Raw genomic sequence first — 22,496 nt, 5'->3', positions numbered from 1 at the left:
CAAAAGCCTTTAGCAAGGACAATATAGTCTCTTTACCACCAAGCCCAAACACTGCTGCCTAGCTTTAAGTAAGGCAGGGTATCTCAGCATGACTGACATCTTAAGCCAGATAACTTTGCAGGGGGGCTGTCCTCTACACCTGAGCATGTTTAGTAGATCCCTGGCCTCTACCAACTATTAACGGATTCCAGCAGCATCCTCTGCCCTCGCTATGGCAACTGGAAATGCCTCCAGGTATTGCCAAAAGTCCCCTAAAACCCATGCATCTGGTCCAGAACCACTGCTTTTAAAGGTGTCCTGACCCCTCCCTACGGATTCCACTATTAGATGTTCCCCAAACATCAGACTCCATAAACAAAGGAACTTTCTCCCAGTTTAGCAAAGCCATCACACCAAATACACTCTAATCTCTCCACCTTCAAAAAAGGCATCTCTCGAGCCTTTTCTTCAAATCAAAACTCTCAGCCCTCCTTTGTAGTATCATTGCTGCCGCCCCTTCTCCAAGAGAAGCCAGCTCTCCTCCTCACCCACCAATTTGTTCCCTACCCCCACAACCTCTTATCACTCTGTACAACACACGCCCCTCCTCTCCAAGTCTTTAGGGACTTATAGGTGTGGGGACTTGTCCGCATCAGGCCTCATCAGTGGTGGGAAGAGACACTTCTTCCCAGGGTGGGACTCAGGGGACCCTCTCCAAGCTGCCGGGAAACCCAGAGACAAGAGGTTTGGGGTGAAAGTCTGGGGCAGGGCCACAGATCAAGAGCTGCCGTGATAAGCAGAGTTCTTATCTGGGAAGTCGCCAGAGGATGGGAAAGCTGACTAGGTGGAGCATTAAGTGAGAGAACCTGAAGTTCTAGGAAGGGAATCCTGTATTGGGGCAGGAGGCAAGGGTTTGGGGCAGGAGGCAAGGGTTTGGGGCAGGCAACTGTGGGAAGAACAGAGCTGCTCTAACCCTAGTTGTTATTGTTGTTTTTGTTTACTCACTAAATTGTGTCTCACTCTTCTGTGACCCCGTGGACTGTAGCCCATCAGACTCCTCTGTCCCTGGGATTCTCCAGACAGGAATACTGGAGTTGGGTTGCCATTTCCTCCTCCAGGGGATCTTCCCCACCCAGGGATCAAACCCGAATCTCCTGTATCAGCAGGCAGATTCTTTACCACTGAGCCACCTGGGAAGCCCTCTAACCCGGGGATCAGAGCCAAATTGGACCAGTGGCAAGGCTGGAGCCACAGAGACCAACAGACCCCAAGGTCTGCAAAGTCTCTGTGGCCAGAAGGAGCAGCCCCAAGTTCCAAGTGGGAACTTTCCAAATAACAACCCATGGTATTAGATGAGTAAGACTAGGAGAGGTACTGATACAAAGGTTAGGAAGGTTCTTAAAGCTTTCACCGGCCATTCTATTGTGAAACAGCCCCATCAGGTACGAGGGGGGTGAAAAATCAATAGAAAAATCAATAGAAATTTGGCAAAAAGATGAATATAAAAATTGTAAAATGAAGTCTAGATCTTCACGGAACAGTCTTAAAGGATCAGAAAACCATTCATGTTAGTGCGTGCTAAGTCGAATTAGTAGTTTCTGACTCTTTGTGATCCTATGGACCATAGTCAGCCAGACTCCTCTGTCCAAGGGATTCTCCAGGCAAAAATACTGGAGTGGGTTGCCATGCCCTCCTCCGGGGATTTTCCCGACCCAGGGATCAAACCCGTGTCTCTTATGTCTCCTGCAATGGCAGGCTACCTGGGAAGAAAACCACATTCTGAAAGCTTAGAATGTTCAGATCCCTGAAGAAATAAGGATACTATCAGATGACACCTGACCTTAAAAAGTTTTTAAACTGACACAAAAACTTAAATGGTTAATATAGAGCCCAAGGGGAGGTGAGTAGAGAAAAGTGGACTCAACTTTGATTTGTCTACTGAGTGCTCTATGCTCTACCCACATCTGAATTGTTATTTAATCACTAAGTCATGTCCAGCTCTTCTGTGACCCCATGGACTATCAAGGACCCCATGGACCCCAAGGACCCCAAGCTTGCCAGGCTTCTCTGTCCACAGGATTCTCCAGGTAAGAATACTGCAGTGAGTTGCCATTTCCTTCTCCAGGGGATCTTCTCAATCCAGTTGGATCAAACCCATGTCTCTTGCCTCCACCCACATCTGAATGGAGGATGCTAAAAGCTAGAAGAAATATTTTGTTATTGAAGTCTTATAATGTTCTCAGTCAATAAGAGTATCCCTCAAGGAGAAGAGAAGTTAATGGTCCTTCTTAGCACAAACAACAGACCCCTCTACCTGGAGATGGGTCTGTTTACCAGCAACCTGTGTTGCCCCAAACAGAAAGCCAACAAATGATCCAGAGTGGTGGGGGAGACACACTCAGGTTCCTTCTCAATGACAGGACTCGATGGAGGGCACCTGTGGTGGGCAGAGTAATGCACCGCTCCCTGCCCCACCAAGTGGTCCTAGTAGTGTTAATTGCTCAGTCGAGTCTGACTCTTCGTGACCCCGTGGACTGTAGCCCACCAGGCTCCTCTGTCCATAGGATTCTCCAGGCAAGAACACTGGAGTGGGTTGCATTTCCTCCTCCAGGGGGTCTTCCCAACCCAGGGATTGAATCAAATCTCTTACATCTCGTGCACTGGCAGGCAGGTTCTTTACCACTAGCGCCACCTGGGAAGCCCTTGGGAAGATCCCCTGGAGAAGGAAAAGGCTACCCACTCCAGTATTCTGACCTGGAGAATTCCATGGACTGTATAGTTCATGGGGTCGAAAAGAGTCAGACACGACCGAGCCCCACCAAGATGTTCACCTAATTCCCAGAACCTGTGACTTGAGCAATGTTGCCACATAAGAAACTCAAGATATGATTAAGGTTGTAAGCTCTGAGACTGGGAATTAACCCAGGTGAGCCCTATCTAATTACATGAATTTTAAAACCTGAGAACCTCCCTTGGCTCTGGTCAGAGATCAGATGAAAGGAGGAAGAGATTTGAAGCATGAAAAGGACTAGGTCCAGGGTTGCTGTCTTTGAATGAGAAGGAAGGAGGCCTCTACCAGCCAGGAATCAGCAGCCAGCCAGCAAGAAAACGAGGACCTCAGTCCTACAATCGCAAGGAACTGACCTCTGCCAACACTGGGAAAGAACAAGAAACAAATTCTTCCCTAGAGGCTCCAGAAAGAAGCCTAGCATGGCCACACCTGGAATTTAGTCTGGTAAGACCCCTTCAGACGAACCTAACTAAACTGCAAAAAAAAGAAAAAAAAAAATTCATAGCTATGGTAATTTGTTACGCCAGCAAAAGAAAACTAACACAGCACCTCTGTTACAAGTCAAGCCATTTTTCCCTCTTTTAAAACATGGACAAGCATTACTTTAGGGCTGAGATAAAGGTGGAAAACTGCTTTTCTGATAGGTGGTGGTTTTGTCTCCTCGCGGCAGCACCTGACAGGTACCAGCATCCAGTGAAAACAGCTTCACTAATGGACATCAATATGGCTGCTTTCTATATAATAGTACCTAGGTTCTAAAAGGAAGGCATATAGGGTATAAATAACTGACCTGAGCTGTAAATTGGATGTACAAAAATCCTGTGTTTTTCCCTCAAAGGGGAAAGAAAAGATCTTCATTCCAGGAAAAAAAAAAAGAATCAAGATCCTATTCATATGGTTTATTCAGGTTTACAACATCATCATGGCGGAGGGGAGCTTTAAAAGGCTCTGTCCTTTAACCTTCTTCAGTAGTTCTCCCCCTAATTGACTTTTTCATGACTATTAAATGTATAACAAAAACTTACATCTAAAGGCAGAAGGATATGAATTCTGAAATATTCATTTATAAGAGATAGGTACCAATAAAGAAATTTTAAATCCAGCTTCACTTTTACCATCAACTACGTTGCTCCTAGCATGAATGGCATCTATTTTACAAACATCTGGCACAACTGCCAGGTGCCTGACTCTGCCCTTGGCTCAAGAGAGACAAAATCAGTCCTTGACAAACTGAGCAAGGAATGTTTACACAGCAGTGTCAAAGCCTTAATGCTGAAAGCACAGGCATGGCACATGGGTCCCTGGACACCTGTGTAGGTGGGAAGGAAGCTCTTTTGAGATGAGAACAGGAGAAAACCCATGTTTGCTCAACAAGTACACGCACAAGCTATGACACGCAGCCACTTTTACAGAAACATGTATGAAGATGACCTTTTCTGCAGAACATTTGGAAAATGTGGTCTCTAAAGACTGAGTGTAAGCAAGGTTAGTCAGAGGACTAGAAGGCGACTCCATTTCTCCATACAAGGCTGTCTGAAGACATTTGCCAAGCATTAGGTCAATCTGGCAAAGATGCCACCTTCCCAGGATTAAATGAAGGCAAATAAACACCTTCTTTTCTTGAAGCTGAGGAAAATTTTGCATTAACAAATATCTAATTCTTCCCTCTTTCCCAATTCTCCTCTCCTGGTCTAAGGATGGATAAACTAGAGCAACCACAATACTAAGAGGATCCTGAGTTTCAGTTAGCACCTGCTAGCTGTTGGAAAGTGAAAATTGAAAGTTGCTCAGTCAAGTCTGACTCGGTGACCCCATGGACTATACAGTTCATGGAATTCTCCAGGCCAGGATACAGGAGTGGGTAGCCTTTCCCTTCTCCAGAGGATCTTCCCAACCCAGGGATCGAACCCAGGTCTTCTGCATTGCAGGCAGATTCTTTACCAGCTGAACCACAAGGGAAGCCCAAGAATACTGGAATTGGTAGCCTATACCTTCTCCAGCGGATCTTCCAGACCTAGGAATCAAACCGGGGTCTCCTGCACTGCAGGAGGATTCTTTACCAGCTGAGCTATGAGGGAAGCCTAGTTATTGGAATGGCTGATATTATTATTCATCATAATCACAGGCATACCACCAAAACTGAGTGTTAACCCCTAAAGAATAAAAACTACTGCAAGATGAAGGGTTTTTACAATATTAAAATTCGGTTTTTAAAAAACTGCATAAATTTGAACTTGACAAGAAAAATAAACACCTATCAGCAGTTGCCCAGTAAAGGCCTGCTAACAAAGGCAGGTGGAAAGGAGAAACTCTGAAATCATTCTTGACAGATGATGTAATTTATACTTTAACGTCAGAAAGGGATGACTACAGAAGCGATTTTTAGGTATTACTTTTATAATATAGGCACAGAGTTCATAAAAGTTGAGGAGAAATGTGCATGACCGCTTTTTATACCAGGACGTGTCTCCAATCAAAAGAGCAATCCCAAAGTGAGATGGGTTCCCTTGAACCCAAATGTCCCTTAGATGGAACCGTCCTATATGCTCGTGGGAATGTACATCAGTGCAGCCACTATGGAAAACAGTATGCAGTTTTCTCTAAAAACTAAAAATAGAGCTACCACATGACCTAGGAATTCCACTCCTGGATACGTATCTGGAAAAAAAAAATGAAAACACTAGTTCAAAAAGATGTATGCACCCCAGGTTCACAGCAGCATTACTTACAATTGCTAAGACATGGAAGGAACCTGTGTCCACCAAGAGATGAATCGATAAAGAGGATGTGATATTTACACATACACATACATACATATACACAATGGAATACTACTCAGCCATAAAAAGAATGAAATTTTGCCATTTGCAGAACATGAATGGACTTGCAGAGCATTATGCTAAGTGAAGTAAGTCAGACAAATACTTTGTGACATCACTTACATGTGGAATCTAAAAAATACAATGAACTAGTGAGGGTAACCTAAAAAAAGCAGACCCGCAGAGAGAGAGCAAACTAGGGGTTACCATGGACGAGGGGAGGGGTGCAACATAGGGGTGGAGGAGAGGAAGGTCCAAGACAGATGCAAGGATGGACTGCATAACATGGAGAATATTGCTAATATTATAATAATTGTAAATGGAATGTAACTTTTAAAAATCATATATAAAAAAAAGAAATTTCTCCATGGATGGGCCTCGGAGCCAGAAGACAAAAAAAGAAAGTGAAAATCCATAAAAGGAGAAAAAAAATCAAGAAAATGAGAGAAAAAAAAAAAGCTTGAGCTCAGGTCTGCTTGTTTGTAAAGCCACATTTCTCCTCAGCCCTTAACTGAGGAAGTCAAACCACTCTGCGTGACTTCTTTATGGAACAGAACACTCAGGAACAGAATGCACTCAGGAGAAGAAAGAGGTCAAATTATCCTTCGCTGCAAAGCCATCCCTGCTAATAAAGTCCAGGCAATCAACACGAGAACATGATTTATGGACCCACATCTCTAATTTGGCAAAAAAAAAAAAAAACACACACTAGAAATATAGCTTTTACTTAGAAGAACGGGAGGTTCTCAAAAAGGAAATACTCTCTGAAAACAAAAATAAACAGACTCAAACTGGAGGGAGTTTGGAAACTTCCCTGGTGGCTCAGTGGGTAAGATGCTATGCTTTCACTTCAGGGGGCATGGATTTGATCCCTGGTCCAGAAACTGAGATCCTGTATGTCGTGTGACCCAGCAAGAGGAAGGAAAAGACTGGAAGGATTTTTAAGGGACTGAGAGCGGAACTTACATAGATTTGGTTTCTCTTGTAGCGCTGGTACAAGTTGTGCATGATGGCACCCCCGTGGAGCTCTGTCAGGGTGGCCATGTCATCCACACCCTCCTCATCCATGGCGTGCATAGGCATCACCTTCTGGTGTGTAATTGTGCTCTGCTTGTACGTGAATACCTGATGAGGGGGAACGAATGCACAGCTTAATTACGGGCAATGAACAGTTTCCACAGACCGTTTCCCAACTTACAATATAATCTCAGTACAATACCAGCAAAAATCAGACTGCAGAGAACACTTTAATTTCCTTCATGCCACCTACCTATTTTTGTGCCAGGTCGCTTCAGTCATGACTGACTCTTGGACCCTAAGGACTGTCGCCTACCAGGCTCCTCTGTCAGTGGGATTCTCCAGGCAAGAATACTAGAGTGGGTTGCCATTTCCTCCTCCAGGGAATCTTCCCAACCCAGGGATGGAACCCACGTCTCTTATGTCTCCTGCACTGGCAGGAGGGTTCTTGGCCACTAGCGCCACCTGGGAAACCTACCTATTCTTAAAGGTAGCAAATTATTTGGACAATTGACATTTGATGTTCCTAAAAGACACTGGTTCAAGTACTAACCCTCCTATGGAAATCACAGAAATGATAACTTTTTCAGTTCACTTTTCTCCCACTGATGCAAAGCAGTAACAGTTAAGAAGCTGGCTAACCAATCTTTCAGAAAGTAATTTGATTTCACTGTATAATATGTTCAAGGGACCATGGGATATAGTTCAAAGCAAAGCTCTTCAATTTAAGTGTTGTTACAAAATTCACCACACAGTCTACATTTGTTCAGAAACTGAAACACAGCTTCTCAGGAAAGTCTGAAAAATATTCTCCCTTCTCAACTGAGATCTATAAATAGCATTCCTGTGATCTTTAGGAAAACAAATCCTCTCAGGTTTAAAATACAACTGATTTGGGACTCCTCTCGCTGTTCAGTGGTTAAGACACCACACTTCCACTGCAGGGGGCACAGGGTCAATCCCTGGTTGGGGAACTAAGATCCTTCAGACAACAGGGAGCAGGCAAAAAAAAAAAAAAAGTTAAATAAATAAATTACAATTGCTTTGCTTGCTTGACAGCCTGAAAGTGAAAGTCACTCAGTGGTGTCCAACTGCAACCCCATGGACTATACAGTCCATGGAATTCTCCAGGCCAGAATACAGGAGTGGGTAGCCTTTCCCTTCTCCAGGGGATCTTCCTGACCCAGGGATCGAACTGGGGTCTCCTGCATTGCAGGCAGATTCTTTACCAACTGGGCTATCAGGGAAGCCCTATCTTGCTTTAAACTCCAAGACCAGTGGTGGGTGCTGCATATGTGCTGTTGTCTATTTACTAAGTCATGTCTGACTCTTTTGCAACCTCATGACTACAGCCCACCAGGCTCCTCTGCCCATGGGATTTTCTGGGCAAGAATACTGAGTGAGTTGCCATGTCCTTCTCCAGGGGACTTTCCAAACACAGGGATTGAACTCACATCTCCTGCAACGGCAGGTGGGTTCTTTACCACTGAGCCACCAGGGAAGCCCATTGTATTGTGTACCGGAGACAACTCAGACACTGCAAGACTGATTATAGAACATGCGTGGACTTCTAAAATCTACACAGGGTTCTTTCACCACCATTGATTGGGCAGAGTAGTAACTGCACCCATTCAGCTTCATACGCTGACCAGTTTGATCAGATTTACAAACTCCGGAACAATCATTCAATGATGGAGTCTACCCCCTATTTATTCACTGTATCCTTTTATATACAGTGAATAATCACAGAAAACTAATCAAACTGATCACATGGACCACAGCCTTCCCTAACTCAATAAAACTATGAGCCATGCCGTGTAGGGCCAACCCAAGACAGACAGGTCATGGTGGAGAGTTCTGACAAAACATGGTCCCCTGGAGAAGGGAATGGCAAACCACTTTACTACTATGCCTTGAGAACCCCATGAACAGTATGAAAAAGCAAAAAGATAGGACACAAAGATGAACTCCCCAGGTCGGTTGGTGCCCAATATGCTACTGGAGATGAGTGGAGAAATAACTCCAGAAAGAATGAAGAGACGAAGCCAAAGCAAACACAGTACCCAGTTGTGGATACGACTGGTGATGGAAGTGAAGTCCAATGCTGTAAAGAACAATACTGCATAGGAATCTGGAAGGTTAGGTCCATGGATCAAGGTAAATTAGAAGCGGTCAAACAGGAGATGGCAAGAGGGAACATCAACATTTTAGGAATCAGTGAACTAAATGGACTAGAATGAGTGAATTTAACTCAGATGACCATTATATCTACTACTGTGGGCAAGAATCCCTTAGAAGAAATGGAGTAGCCATCATGGTCAACAAGAGAGTCCGAAATGCAGTACTTGGATGCAAACTCAAAAATGACAGAATGATCTCTGTTTCCAAGGCAAACAAACCATTCAATATGACAGTAATCCAAGTCTATGCCCCGACCAGGAATGCTGAAGAAGCTGAAGTTGAACAGTTCTGTGAAGACCTACAAGACCTTCTAGAACTAACACCAAAAAAAGATGTCCTTTTCATTATAGGGGCCTGGAATGCAAAAGCAGGGAGTCAAGAAACACCTGGAGTAACAGGCAAATTTGGCCTTGAGTGCAGAATGAAGCAAGACAAAGGATAATAGAATTTTGCCAAGGGAACACATTGGTCATAGCAAACACCCTCTTCCAACAACACAAGAGAAGACTCTACACATGGACATCAGCAGATGGTCAATACTGAAATCAGACCGACTATACTCTTTGTAGCAGAAGATGGAGAAGTTCTATACAGTCAGCAAAAACAAGACTGGGAGCTGACTGTGGCTCAGACCATGAACTCCTTATTGCTAAATTCAGACTGAAAGTAGGGAAAACCACTAGACCATTCAGGTATGACGTAAGTCAAATCCATTATGATTATACACTGGAAGTGACGAATAGATTCAAGGGATTAGATCTGATAGACAGAGTGCCTGAAGAACGATGGACAGAGGTTCCTGACATTGTAAAGGAGGCAGGGATCAAGACTATCCCCAAGAAAAAGAAATGCAAAAAGGCAAAATGGTTGTCTAAGAAGGCCTTACAAATATCTAAGAAAAGAAGAAGAGGAAAAGGCAAGGAAAAAAGGAAAGATATACCCATTTGAATGCAGAGTTCCAAAAAATAGTAAGGAGAGATAAGAAAGCTTTCCTCAGTGATAAATGCAAAGAAATAGAGGAAAACAATAGAATTGGGGAAGTCTAGAGATCTCTTCAAGAATATGAGATACACCAAGGGAACATTTCATGCAAAAATGGGCACAATAAAGACAGAAATGGTATTGACCTAACAGAAGCAGAAGACAGTAAGAAGAGGTGACAAGAATACACAGAAGAACTATACAAAAAAGATCTTTACAACCCAGATAAAAACAAGGGTGTGATCACTCACCTAGAATCAGACATCCTGGAATGTGAAGTCAAGTGGGCCTTAGAAAGCATCACTACAAACAAAGCTAGTGGAGGTGATGGAATTCCAGTTGAGCTGTTTCAAATCCTGGAAGATGATGCTGTGAAAGTGCTGCACTCAATATGCCAGCAAATTTGGAAAACTCAGCAGTGGCCACAGGACTGGAAAAGGTCAGTTTTCATTCCAATCCCAAAGAAAGGCAATGCCAAAGAATGTTCAAACTACTGCACAATTGCACTCATCTCACATGCTAGCAAAGTAATACGCAAAATTCTCCAAGTCAGGCTTCAACAGTATCTGAACCATTAACTTCCACATGTTCAAGCTGGATTTAGAAAAGGCAGAGGAACCAGAGATCAAATTGCCAACATCTACTGGATCATAGAAAAAGCAAAAGAGTTCCAGAAAAACATCTACTTATGCTTTATTGACTGTGTGAATCATAACAAACTGTGGAAAATTCCTAAAGAGATGGGAATACCAGACCACCCTACCTGCCTCCTGAGAAATTTGTATGCAGGTCAAGTAGCAACAGTTAGAAATGGACATGGAAAAACAGACTGGTTCCCAATAGGAAAAGGAGTACACCAAGACTGTATATTCTCATCCTGCTTATTTAACTTACATGCAGAGTATATCATGTGAAGTGCCAGGCTGGATAAAGCACAAGCTGGAATAAGACTGCTGGGAGAAATATCAATAACCTTAGATTCACAAATGACAACACCCTTATGGCAGGAAGTGAAAAGGAACTTAAGACCCTCTTGATGAAAGTGAAAGAGGAGAGTGAAAAAGCTGGCTGAAAACTCAACATTCAGAAAACTAAGATCATAGCATCCAGTTGCATCACTTCATGGCAAATAGATGGGGAAACAATGGAAATAGACACTTTATTTTTTTGGGCTCCAAAATCACTGCAGATGGGGACTGCAGCCATGAAATTAAAAGAGCTTACTCCTTGGAAGAAAAGTTATGACCAACCTAGATAGCATATTAAAAAGCAGAGACATTACTTTGTCAACAGAGGTCCATCTAGTCAAAGCTATGGTTTTTCCAGTAGTCATGTATGGATGTGAGAGATGGACTATAAAGAAAGCTGAGCACTGAAGAACTGATGTTTTTGAACTGTGGTGTTGAAGAAGACTCTTGGACTCAAGAAGATCAAACCAGTCAACTGTAAAGGAAATCGGTCCTGAATATTCGTTGCAAGGACTGATGGTGAAGCTGAAACTCCAATACTTTGCCACATGATGCGAAGAACTGACTCACTGGAAAAGACCCTGATGCTAGGAAAGATAGAAGGCAGGAGAAGGGGACGACAGAGGATGAGATGGTTGGATGGCATCACTGACTTGATGGCCATGAGCTTGAGTAAGCTCCGGGAGTTGGTGATGGACAGGGAAGCCTGGCATGCTACTGCCCATGGGGGTCACAAAGAGTCGGACACACTGAGCAACTGAATTGATTCTTTTCACTGATATTTTTATGTTTGTCCTTCAAATAAAAACACCAAGATGTAAAGGCAAAATGTAAACAACACAAAAAATGTGATCTACACCAGCTCACATGTGCACGTACATACAAAGTAACTTTCCTGAACAGTACCGGCAGATTGGGGAATTCTAATTTTCAGTATCAACCAGTTGTCTGAATATTCATTGGAAGGATTAATGCTCAAGCTCCAATACTTTGGCCACTGATGCAAAGAGCTGACTCACTGGAAAGGACCCTGATGCTGAGAAAGGCTGAAGGCAAAAGGAGAAGACGGCAGCAGAGGATGAGATGGCTGGATGGCATCCCTGCCTAAATGGACATGTCTTTGAGCAAACTCCAGGAGATAGTGAGGGACAGGGAAGCCTGCCGAGTTGCAGCTCATGGGGTCACAGAGCTGGACCCTAAACAACTTAACAACAACAAGTTGCCTATATGGAGACAAATAGCATGTTATTGCAGAAGGAAATGACACAGTAAGAAAAACAGAAGTACCAACCCGATGGTTTCCATAAACCATGGAAGAAAGTGGCATGTTTCTTTTATTTTCCAGAGAAACATGAAAACTTCAGTGGTGGCATTTCTGCCACATAAACCACAAGGGTTGGTCAGAACCAGTCCTGAGAGACTCTCAAGGCCAAGGCAGACCCCAGCCATCTCTTCTGAGGTCCAGCCACTTTCCCAGCTGTTTCCCGGGCCCAGACACCTGCCAGGAAAAGTGCTGGCCCCAGCGGCCCCACCTCATAGGGAGGTGGCCACCCCACCACATAAGTGCCCCCCACAGGGTAGGACAGGTCTGGGGCCACTGAGGGCATGGAAGGGGGCTATGCCATAGCCAAGATGACCAGGTATTAAAGGAAAATACCAAGAAATTCAAGAGTGTAGAAACATAGGATATCAGACCCTCATTTTAATTCATTAACACCATACAAGAAAGTCAAATACATTTAGGCTAACAGTAGTGGCCATCTTGGGCTTCACAGGTAGCTCAGCAGTAAAGAATCCATCTGCCAATGCAGGAGACACAGGTTCAATCCCTGGGTCAGGAAGATCCCCTGGAGGAGGAAATGGCAACCCACTCCATGGACAGAGGAGGCTGGCGGTCTATAGTCCATGGGGGTCACGAAGAATCGGACACGACTGAATACACACACACACACACACACCCTAAAGGTGACACTTAAAAAATGATATCCATAATGACTAAGTACTTATGTCACATTAACATTCTGTTGCCTTTTTTCACACCCTGGGAATAGTAAGACAATGTATAGTCCAAGTGAGCAGCTCAGAGCTGGGCACGTGGTCTCTGAAAAAATGGCTACCACTGTAAATTGAGTCCCAACCTTAGCACATGTGATTTCCTCGTATGTTTTCAGATACACGCATTATCAGATGTGGGCAGGTGGCCATTCTGGGAGTGGGACAATCAAGAGAATGAGTGCTATTCCTTCTCCTGACCTCAGAGAGAAAGAATCAGGCTAGACTGTAACAGTTACATAAATAAGAGGTTATGTACAGAAAAGAAATATGCCAAGACAGGGCTGCAGCTGTTCAAAACAGTGATTATTTCAAAGAACAGTGGGTAATGCAGAGAAAATATATGTGTGAAGGAAAGGCAGAGAGAACCATCCATTCAGAGATGGGTTAACATTTGCAAGGATTTTACAGTGATGCCTGGTACATTGATAAGTGTCTGATAAATTAACAAAGAAAATCCATACATTCAAACAAATATTTACTGATGTGTTCTAAGCACTGGGAATGCAGTGTATTTCTAATAAGGGGAAGCAAAAAGTAGAAATGGACAAGTAAATATAACACTGTGCAGATGGTGATGAATATCTATGAAGGCATAAGTGAGGGTAAAGGGATTAAGCACCCAGAGGGGTTACTTTATGTTGTGTTTAAAGACACCCTCACTGATCAGGTAACATCAAAGTAGAAACCCTAAGGAAGTAAGGAATGGAAGCAGGCTCCTGCATTCAGTGTGTTAAAGCATATTGGTTGAATAAATAGCTAATTTGTAAATATTTCAAAAGATTAATAAGATTCACAATCTTGTTCAAGAATTTTTAAGGAGAGCCCCTTGAACCACACGAAGTCTTTCCTGTGCAACAACAAACGGTACAAGTTGCACAATTTTATCCCCAAACAGCAAAAAAGAAAATTTTAGGGCTAAGGAATGGAATTCTTTTTACAGGAATTTTTTGGGAACAAACAACAGCCAAAATGCAATAGCAACATGAATTCCTCCAAACCCAACTCAAAACAAACTGAGTGACTTCAGTGGGGCATATATTAGAAGAAAGGTGGTAAAGGTTAAGAAACAGGGCAAAGTATAGAAGATTAATAGACAGGAAATCAATTTAGAGAAAACGGGGCCTAAGAACAAATAGCTCCTGTTATAGAAATAAAAGCCACTGGTCACAAGATGGACTGGATTAAGCGTGGGAACAAAACTAAGGCCACCCATCAACCCTACTGGGGCCTCAGAGAAGGTCTGCCCAACACTGGGTCCACCTCTGTATGAAAAAATGAAAATCAAATAGTTAATTAGGTTTAAAAAAAACAGCTGAGCCATTTTCAACCCCCTTTTAATTCTAGGAAAGTACACATACGGCAGGAAGCACTCATCAGGCTTATGTGCAAGTTCTTAGAGTCTATAGGGGCTTCCTGGTGGCTCAGCTGGTAAAGAACCGGCCTGCAATGCAGGAGACCACAGCTCGATTCCTGAGTCGGGAAGATCCCCTGGAGAAGAGATAGGCTGCCCACTCCAGTATTCTTGGGCTTCCCTGGTGGCTCAGCTGGTAAAGAACCCGCCAGCAATGCAGGAGACCTGAGTTCGATCCCTGGGTTGGGAAGATCCCCTGGAGAAAGGAAAGGCTACCCACTCCCGTATTCTGGCCTGGAGAATCCCACAGACTGTATAGTCCATGGGGTCCCAGAGAGTTGGACACAACTGAGTGACTTTCACTTCATTTCATAGTGACAAACATAGATTTCTCTTATTACAATTCGTTAGCAACGCCCAGTCACAAAAATCTAACTTTTCTGATCAAAGAGAAAAAAAAAGAAAAAAGAAATCTTATCACGTCCTCTCCTGATGGACAGATGGGATAGACAGCGTTCTCAGTCTATCCCGGGACCCGGGTTCGATTCTGGGTCGGGAAGATCCCCTGGAGAAGGAAATGGCAATCCACTCCAGCACTCTTGCCTGGAAAATCCCATGGATGGAGGAGCCTGATAGGTTACAGTCCATGGGGTCGCAAAGAGTCGGACAAGATGGGCAACTTCATCTTCCGTGAGCTTGGCATTTCTTCTGGAGAAGTCCTCAGTTTTGCTCTCCAGGGTACAGCTGGCAAGATTCATAAACATTTTCGGCTGTCACAACTGTGGGGTGTAGGGGGAAGGGTGCTACTGGCATCCAGTCAGCAAGGTCAGGAATGCTGCTATAAACATCTGAGAGTTATCCAGCCCAAATGTCACGAGGACCAGGTGGAGATATCCTGGTCTAGGAATGCCCTGATGTGCCTTCCAACCAGATGTTTAGGTAGATACCAGGAAAAAATGATGAGTCAGCCAATGCCTGTAAGCAAAAGCTTTCATAAAACACAGACAAATCTTTTGGAAACAAGTTTAAAGACAAAAACATTTAACTCAAAGGTCAGCAGGACAATATTATATAATTTAGTTTTTGATCCTTATTTGACCCAAGTTAAGAAGGGGGATGGGGATGATGATGGTCACTAAGCAGTGGGTTTGCTTCTATTTGTTACTGTTTTCTCTTTTAAGGAAAATTTTTTACTGGAGTATAGTTGATTTACAATGTTATGTTAGTTTCAGGAGTACAGCAGAGTGAACCAGTTATACATATACAACTATCTACTCTTTTTCAGAATTTCCCCTTATAGGCCATTACAGAATACTGAGTAGAGTTCCCTGCGCTATACAGCCAGTCCTTATTACTTACCTAGAATGGCAACCCCACTCCAGTACTCTTGCCTGGGAAATTCCAGGGACAGAGGTGCCTACAGTCCATGGAGTTGCAAAAAAGTTGGACATGACTTACCGACTAAACAACAAGTGTGTATATATGAATCCCAATCTTCCAATTTATTCCTCCCGCACCTCCTGGTAACCACAAGCTTATTTTCTACATCTGTAATATTTCTGTTTTATAGAGTTAGAGATAGTATCATTTTCTAATTGTACTGTATTACGGTCGGACAACACGTTCCACACGATTTCCACCCTGTCTCCCTGACCCAGGGCTCTTGGACCTGCTGCTTCTGTGTCTGGGCCACTGACATCTCACTAGTCTCCGTGACATCTCCACCCAAATGTTACTTCTCAGAAGGCACCGATGCTTTTGTGTGAAGGACACCCTGCCACCTTCCTCCTGATTCTATCGCACCTGCTGTCGCTCCTGTGACAGTCTGTAATCCCTTATCTATTATCTGTGGCTTCCCTGGTGGCTCAGACGGTAAAGCGTCTGCCTGCAATGTGGGAGACCCGGGTTCGATTCTGGGTCGGGAAGATCCCCTGGAGAAGGAAATGGCAATCCACTCCAGCACTCTTGCCTGGAAAATCCCATGGATGGAGGAGCCTGATAGGCTACAGTCCATGGGGTCGCAGAGTCGGACATGACTGAGCAACTTCACTTTATTATCTCCCTTGTTTCAAAACCATCTCACTCCCAACTCAGAAACCTCTGGTCAGTATATTTCAGCTCTTTGGACCACAATCTACAGGGAAAAAAAACCGTTTTACACTGTGAAGTACTATACATGTAATTTCACAAGGGTTTCGTAAAACACCATGAAATTTGGTGCATCCCAGGATCTTCTCTTTCTTTTAAAAATCAGTTGTGACTCTCTAAACTGACTTCACACCTCACTAGAGAGAAGACTCAGTCTGGAAACTCTACAAAGGCAGGGCACATGCCTATCTCATTTCTCAGCGACCAGCCTCCGCCCACCATAGAGACTCAATAAATATTGAATAAATGGTCCTGGCCTTCAAAACGGGTACAACACACAGGGAGAGGCGGCGTTGAGTAGTGACCAGACACAGCCTTGGAGTCAGACCTGGCTGGACTCTCTTCTCCTAGACCTATGATTTCATAGCCCAGGGATAATGAGCCAGACACTTAACCTCCCTGGCCTGTGACTTTCCCCACTGATAAAGTAAGATTGGTGATGATAATCCCTCACTCACAGAATTACTGTGAAAACTAAAAATAATGTGGTAAGTGTTAGTCACTCAGTTGTGTCTGACTCTGTGACCTCATGGACTGTAGTCCACCAGGCTCCTCTGTCCATGGGATTCTCTGGGCAAGAATAGTGGAGTGGGTAGCAATTCCCTTCTCTAGTGATCTTCCCAACCCAGGGATCAAACCCAGGTCTCCCGCATTCCAGGCAGATTCTTTACCAGGGAAGCCCAAGAAGACTGGAGTGGGTAGTCTATCCCTTCTCCAGCAGATCTTCCTGACCCAGGGACCGAATCAGGGTCTCCTGCATTGCAGGCGGATTCTTTACCAGCTGAGCTATCAGGGAAGCCTATATTGCAAAGAACAATGATTTCCACCCTGTCTCCCTGACCCAGGGCTCTTGCACCTGCCGTTTCTGTGTCTGTCTCTGTGGCTATGCTCTTACGACAGGCTGTAAAAGGAAGCCACTTACTTAACTGAAACTCTGCCCTGACCTGTTAGGTGGCTGCCCCAAGGAGACTGGAGAAAGTATTTGGGACAAAAGAATGTAAAGTTGGCTAAAAAGTTCCACTGGAATCTTATTAAAGGCAAAATGACACACGTCTACTCTCCTAGTGAGCAGGGGAGGAAAATGGCACCAGCGCTTTGCTTTCAGCTCAAATTTGTCAGAGTAAATACATCTTAATTACACGGCCCAGGGGGGTAAAATGATCTTTACATAAGTAAAGATTCTGTTACTTTAACCTCCCCCCTGAGTTTGTGAGATGGCTGACTTCTAATTATAGATAAAACAAGATTATTTTCTTTTTCGGAGACTCAAACTAGTTGTGAGATTAAGTCATTTAAACCGTCAGTGGGTTTGCAACGCGCAGAGGGCGAGATGCATGGCATGTGGGTGTCAAACCAAAATAGCAAAGAGAGGTGGGCAGAGGGCACTGGTATTTATTGAGCACTGACTGCACGTATTAGGCACATTTGATTCTCAGGGGCAAGGGAAACACCACTGCTCACTTCTTACAGAAGCCATTCAAGAAGATTCAGAGAAGTTGGGAAATCTACCCAACCGCACAAAGCACAGTGAGCAGTCAGTTCCTTGAGATCATGGCAAAGGCACATCCCACCCTAGAGAGACACTAGGTCAGAGACAATCCTGCCTCTGCCACTAACTGGCTGGGACTCCCCGGCATGTTCAGTGCAGTCAGTGGTTACGATCCTTCGTCCTGTGGAGGAGAAGAGAGCAGAAAGCACGTGTGCACTGCCCTCCCAGCATGCCAGGGTTAATTCTCTCACTTACCCTGTGATTTTCCGTTTATTTCCTCTCTCCAGTTCCCTCGGTCATTCGTGCCAGGCTGTGAGCTGGACCCCAGGAATACAAAGATGAAGTAAATGGTCCCTTTTCAGAGGGCTTATCGACCACCAAGGGATCAGAAAAATAAACAGGCAATCCTCACCACATGGTGGGGGCTGTCACAGAGTCAGATGGGAACTGGCCACGTGGGATGGCCCAGGGCCAGGCAAGAGCACACAGCCCAGGGCATCCGAGTAGCAGAGTATGGCTGGGAGGGGGGTGGGGGGCGGAGTAGCCCTTGCCCTCTGACCTAAGGAACAGAGGCCTAAGTACGTAGCTAAGGAAAGGGGGGCACACACTTGTTATCTATTCGTCATCCTGAACAAGTCAGTATCAAACATGACACCAAGACTGTCTTTCAAGAGACAAAAGAAGAAATCTCACTACAAAATGCAATTCAAGGAGGTCGATTTTCTAGAAACTCCACAGGAAAGCAATGTCTGAATCAACGCTAGGAGAGATCAGTACACACACGGTTGTCCCCAAATGGACAGTGTGTCTTCCCGCTTTCATGTGCACAAATATCACTAACAAATGCATCAGCGATGACAGGTACAACCCAGAGTCAGGAAACTCCGGCTACCAGTCACTGACAGTCAGACCTAACCACTGAGCCCGAATCTTTCTGATGACACTGCAGAGTGTGCAGGCAGATGAAGAGGATTAAGAATCCAAGAAGCCTAAGACAGCCAGGAAGCTAATCTGTGGACAGCACATCTGCTCAGGCACCCAGGGAGCCTTGCCACACAACATGAAAAAAAAATGGAGTTGCTCAGTTGTGTCTGACTCTTTGCAACTCCATGGACTGTAGCCCATGGAATTTTCCAGACAAGAGTACTGGAGCAGGTTGCCATTTCCTTCTCCAGGGGATCTTCCTGACCCAGGGATTAAACCCAGATCTCCCGCACTGCAGGCAGAGGCTTTACCTTTGAGCCACCAACCAGCAGACAAATGCAACTCACTCACTCGTACCGGCAACTGCCTGCCAGCCAGGAAGCATTCGTCGCTCAGTCCTGTCCAACTCTGCAATCCCATGGAATGCAGCACGCCAGGTTTCTCTGTCCAGGCAAGAATACTGGAGTGGGTTGCAATGCCCTTCTCCAGGGGATCTTCCTGACCCAGGGATCTAACCCGGGTCTCTCAGATTGCTGGCAGATTCTTTCCTTACCATCTGAGCCACCAGGGAAACCCTGCCAGCACAGAAGACCCAGAGGATACCTTGGCCCTGGCCTCTCCGTGGTGAACCTCAGAGGAAAAGGTTAACAGTCACACTGACCTGGCATGGTTGTAAGAAATGACTAACACACACATGAACATATTACCATATTTACATATTAAGGATAATAAGATCTCCAATCGGGATTTATACACACATTAAGAATTGTGATTTTTATAGAATTTAGTACATGTTTCTTTTAAATGCTAAACTATAACACCTTCTCTTTTTTTTTAGCCATTAAGAAAAAATTTTAAGGAAATCATCTGCACAAAGAAAAGGCACACTTGTTCCAGCTGAGCTAGGTTCTAAAGCTTCCTCGTAGCTGCTGTGACCACCCAGGCCAAGTCTACCCAGAAAAGGACCACCTTCACGCTCCATAGGTCAGTCTTTCCACATTGAAGAATTCAGCGTTCAGAAAACAATCACTATATTTTAATGTGTTTTCATTGTAGAGTTACACTGAGTTATGGTAAGATAAATCTATGATGATATTAGACTATGCACACACACGGTATAATCCTAATTTTTTTTTTTTAAATACACACACAAGGATAAACACACAGGCACACACAATACGCACAGACACATACCAGCAACTGTACTCCTGGGCATTTGCTCTGAAGAAATGAAAACTTAACACCTGCACAGAAATGCACACATGAATGTTCACAGCAGCTTTCTCTGTAACCGGTGAAAGCTGAAACAGTTGGTCCCAGAAGGTTACATGCCATATGATTCCATTTCCATTATATAAGATTCCCGAAACGACCCAATTACAGCAAATGAAGGACAGACTGATATGGCTGGAAGCTAAGGAGGGAGTCGGGGAGGAGACAACTTGCTGGATCCTTGTGCTGATGGAAAGGTTCTATATGGTGATTATCTCATACCTTGGTTGGGATACCGTGGTTCAGTTTTGCAGGATGCTATCATCAAAGGAAACTGGGTAAAAGGGTATGCAGGATCTTTCTGAACTAGTGCTTACAAATGCATGTGGATCTATAATGATCTCAGAACAAAACACTTAATTTAAAAAGAAAAAAATTAAATATGTGCCAAAATCCTAGAAGAAAATAGATCACAACTCCAATAATGGGTCACAAACTTATAGGTGTTTGTGTTTTAATACTTTTCCATGATTTGTTTCTGTTTTCTAAACTTCTTAAACAATTTCAGGCTTAAAGAGAAATCAGTCCAATCAAAATTATTATTAATGAACATACCCGGATACATGCAACTAATTCAATGAATCTTTGAAAAATGAGTACTGCAGAACTGCTTTCAAAAAATCACAAAAACAAAATGAAATAGTAAACCTCCCCCAAGGGTCACCAGCTACTGGAAAAAGAAAGGGCTTCCCTGACCCGGTTGTTTTACACAGAGTAAGTTCAGCCCTTTACACAGACTAAACTTTACACAGAGCAAGTTTCTTCAAGTCAAGAAGTGGGGATATGACGAAAGCCCAGGAATCCCAATTCTTGAGACAAACATTCGACAAGCTCTCACTTCCTCAGTTCCTTGCCTTCACAAGCAAATTCTACCAAAAGTTTACAGAAGGGCTAACACGTATCCTGCTCAAATTCTTCCAGAAAATCGTAGAGGAAGGAAAACTCCCAAATTCATTTTACGAGGTCACCATCACCCTGATATCAAAACCAGACAAAGATGCCACACACAAAAAGGGAAATTACAGGCCAATACCACTGATGAACATAGATGCAAAAATTCTCAACAAAATTCTAGCAAAGAGAATCCAACAGTTCATCAGAAGGATCATACATCATGATCAAGTGGGCTTTATCCCAAGGGTGCAAGGATTCTTCAATACATGCAAATCAATCAATGTGATATACCATATTAACAAATTGAAAGCTAAAATTACATGATCACCTCAATAGATGCAGAGAAAGCTTCTGACAAAATTCAACATCCATTTATGATGAACACTCTCCAGAAAGCAGGCACAGAAGGAACATACCTCAATGTAATAAAGGCCGTACAGGACAAACCCACAGCAAACATTATTCTCAATGGTCAAAAGCAAAGCATTTCCTCTAAGACCAAGGATAAGACGAGGGTGCCCACTCACACCACTATTATTCAAAATGGTTTTGGGAGTCCTAGCCACAGTAATCAGAAAAGAAAAAGAAATAAAAGGAATCCAGATTGGAAAAGACGTAGACTCGGTTTGCAGATGACATGATACTATGCATAAGAAACCCTAAAGATGCCATCAGGAAATTACTAGAGCTAATCAATGAATATAACAAAGTTGCAGGATATAAAATTAATACACAGACTCCTTTGCATCCTTATATACTAACAATGAAAATAAGAAAGAGAAATTAAGGAAACAATCCCATTTACCATTGTTAAAAGAATAAAATACCTAGGAATAAACCTACCTAAAGAGAAAAAAGACCCATATGCAGAGCTAACTATAAGCCACTGATGGATGAAATAAAAGATTACACAGAGGAACAGATATTCAACCATGTTCCTGGATTGGGAAAAAAAAAAATCAATATTGTGAAAGTGACTATACTACCCAAAGTGACCTACAGATTCAATGCAATCCCTATCAAACTACCAATGGTATTTTTCATAGAATTAGAACAAAAATTTAAGAATTTGTATGGAAATACAAAAGACCTTGAAGAGCCAAAGCAATCTTAAGAAGAATGGAGCTAGAGGAATCAACCTGACTTCAGCCTATACTACAAAGCTACAGTCATCAAGACGGTATGAAAGAAAGAAAAGAGTTAGTTGCTCAGTCACGCCCAACTCTTCGCAATCCCATGGACTGCAGCGCACCAGGCTCCTCTATCCATGGGATTTTCCAGGCAAGGATATTGGAGTGGTTTGCCATTTCCTTCTCCAGGGGATCTTCCCAACCCAGGGATCAAACCGGGGTCTCCTGCACTGCAGAGAAACTCTTTACCGATTGAGCTGTATGGGACTGGCACAAAAACAGAAATATAGACCAATGGAACCAAATAGAAAGCCAAGAGATAAGCTCATGCTCCTATGGGTACCTTATCTTTAACAAAAGAGGCATACTAAAGAGTATACAATGGAGAAAAGACGGTCTCTTCAATAAGTGGTGCAGGGAAAACTGGACAGCTGCACGTACAAGCATGAAATCAGAACATTACTGTATGTTAGCAGCATACACAAAGATAAACTCAA

At 43.6% G+C, this 22,496-nt stretch overlaps 1 protein-coding gene across 1 annotated transcript in view; it reads right to left on the bottom strand.

Annotated features, from left to right (window-relative positions):
- Positions 1-22,496, bottom strand: part of MYO10 (myosin X) — a 256,779-nt gene that overhangs the window by 138,144 nt on the left and 96,139 nt on the right. The window contains exon 3 of the mRNA XM_052659151.1: positions 6,556-6,714. Coding sequence (XP_052515111.1) covers positions 6,556-6,714 — 159 coding nt within the window. The remainder of the gene's footprint in view (positions 1-6,555; positions 6,715-22,496) is intronic.

Source organism: Budorcas taxicolor, chromosome 20, assembly GCF_023091745.1.
Source record: "Budorcas taxicolor isolate Tak-1 chromosome 20, Takin1.1, whole genome shotgun sequence".
Classification (NCBI taxonomy): Eukaryota; Metazoa; Chordata; class Mammalia; order Artiodactyla; family Bovidae; genus Budorcas; species Budorcas taxicolor.
The sequence above is the reverse complement of the archived record's forward strand: the minus strand, read 5'-3'. Positions and strand labels throughout refer to the sequence as shown.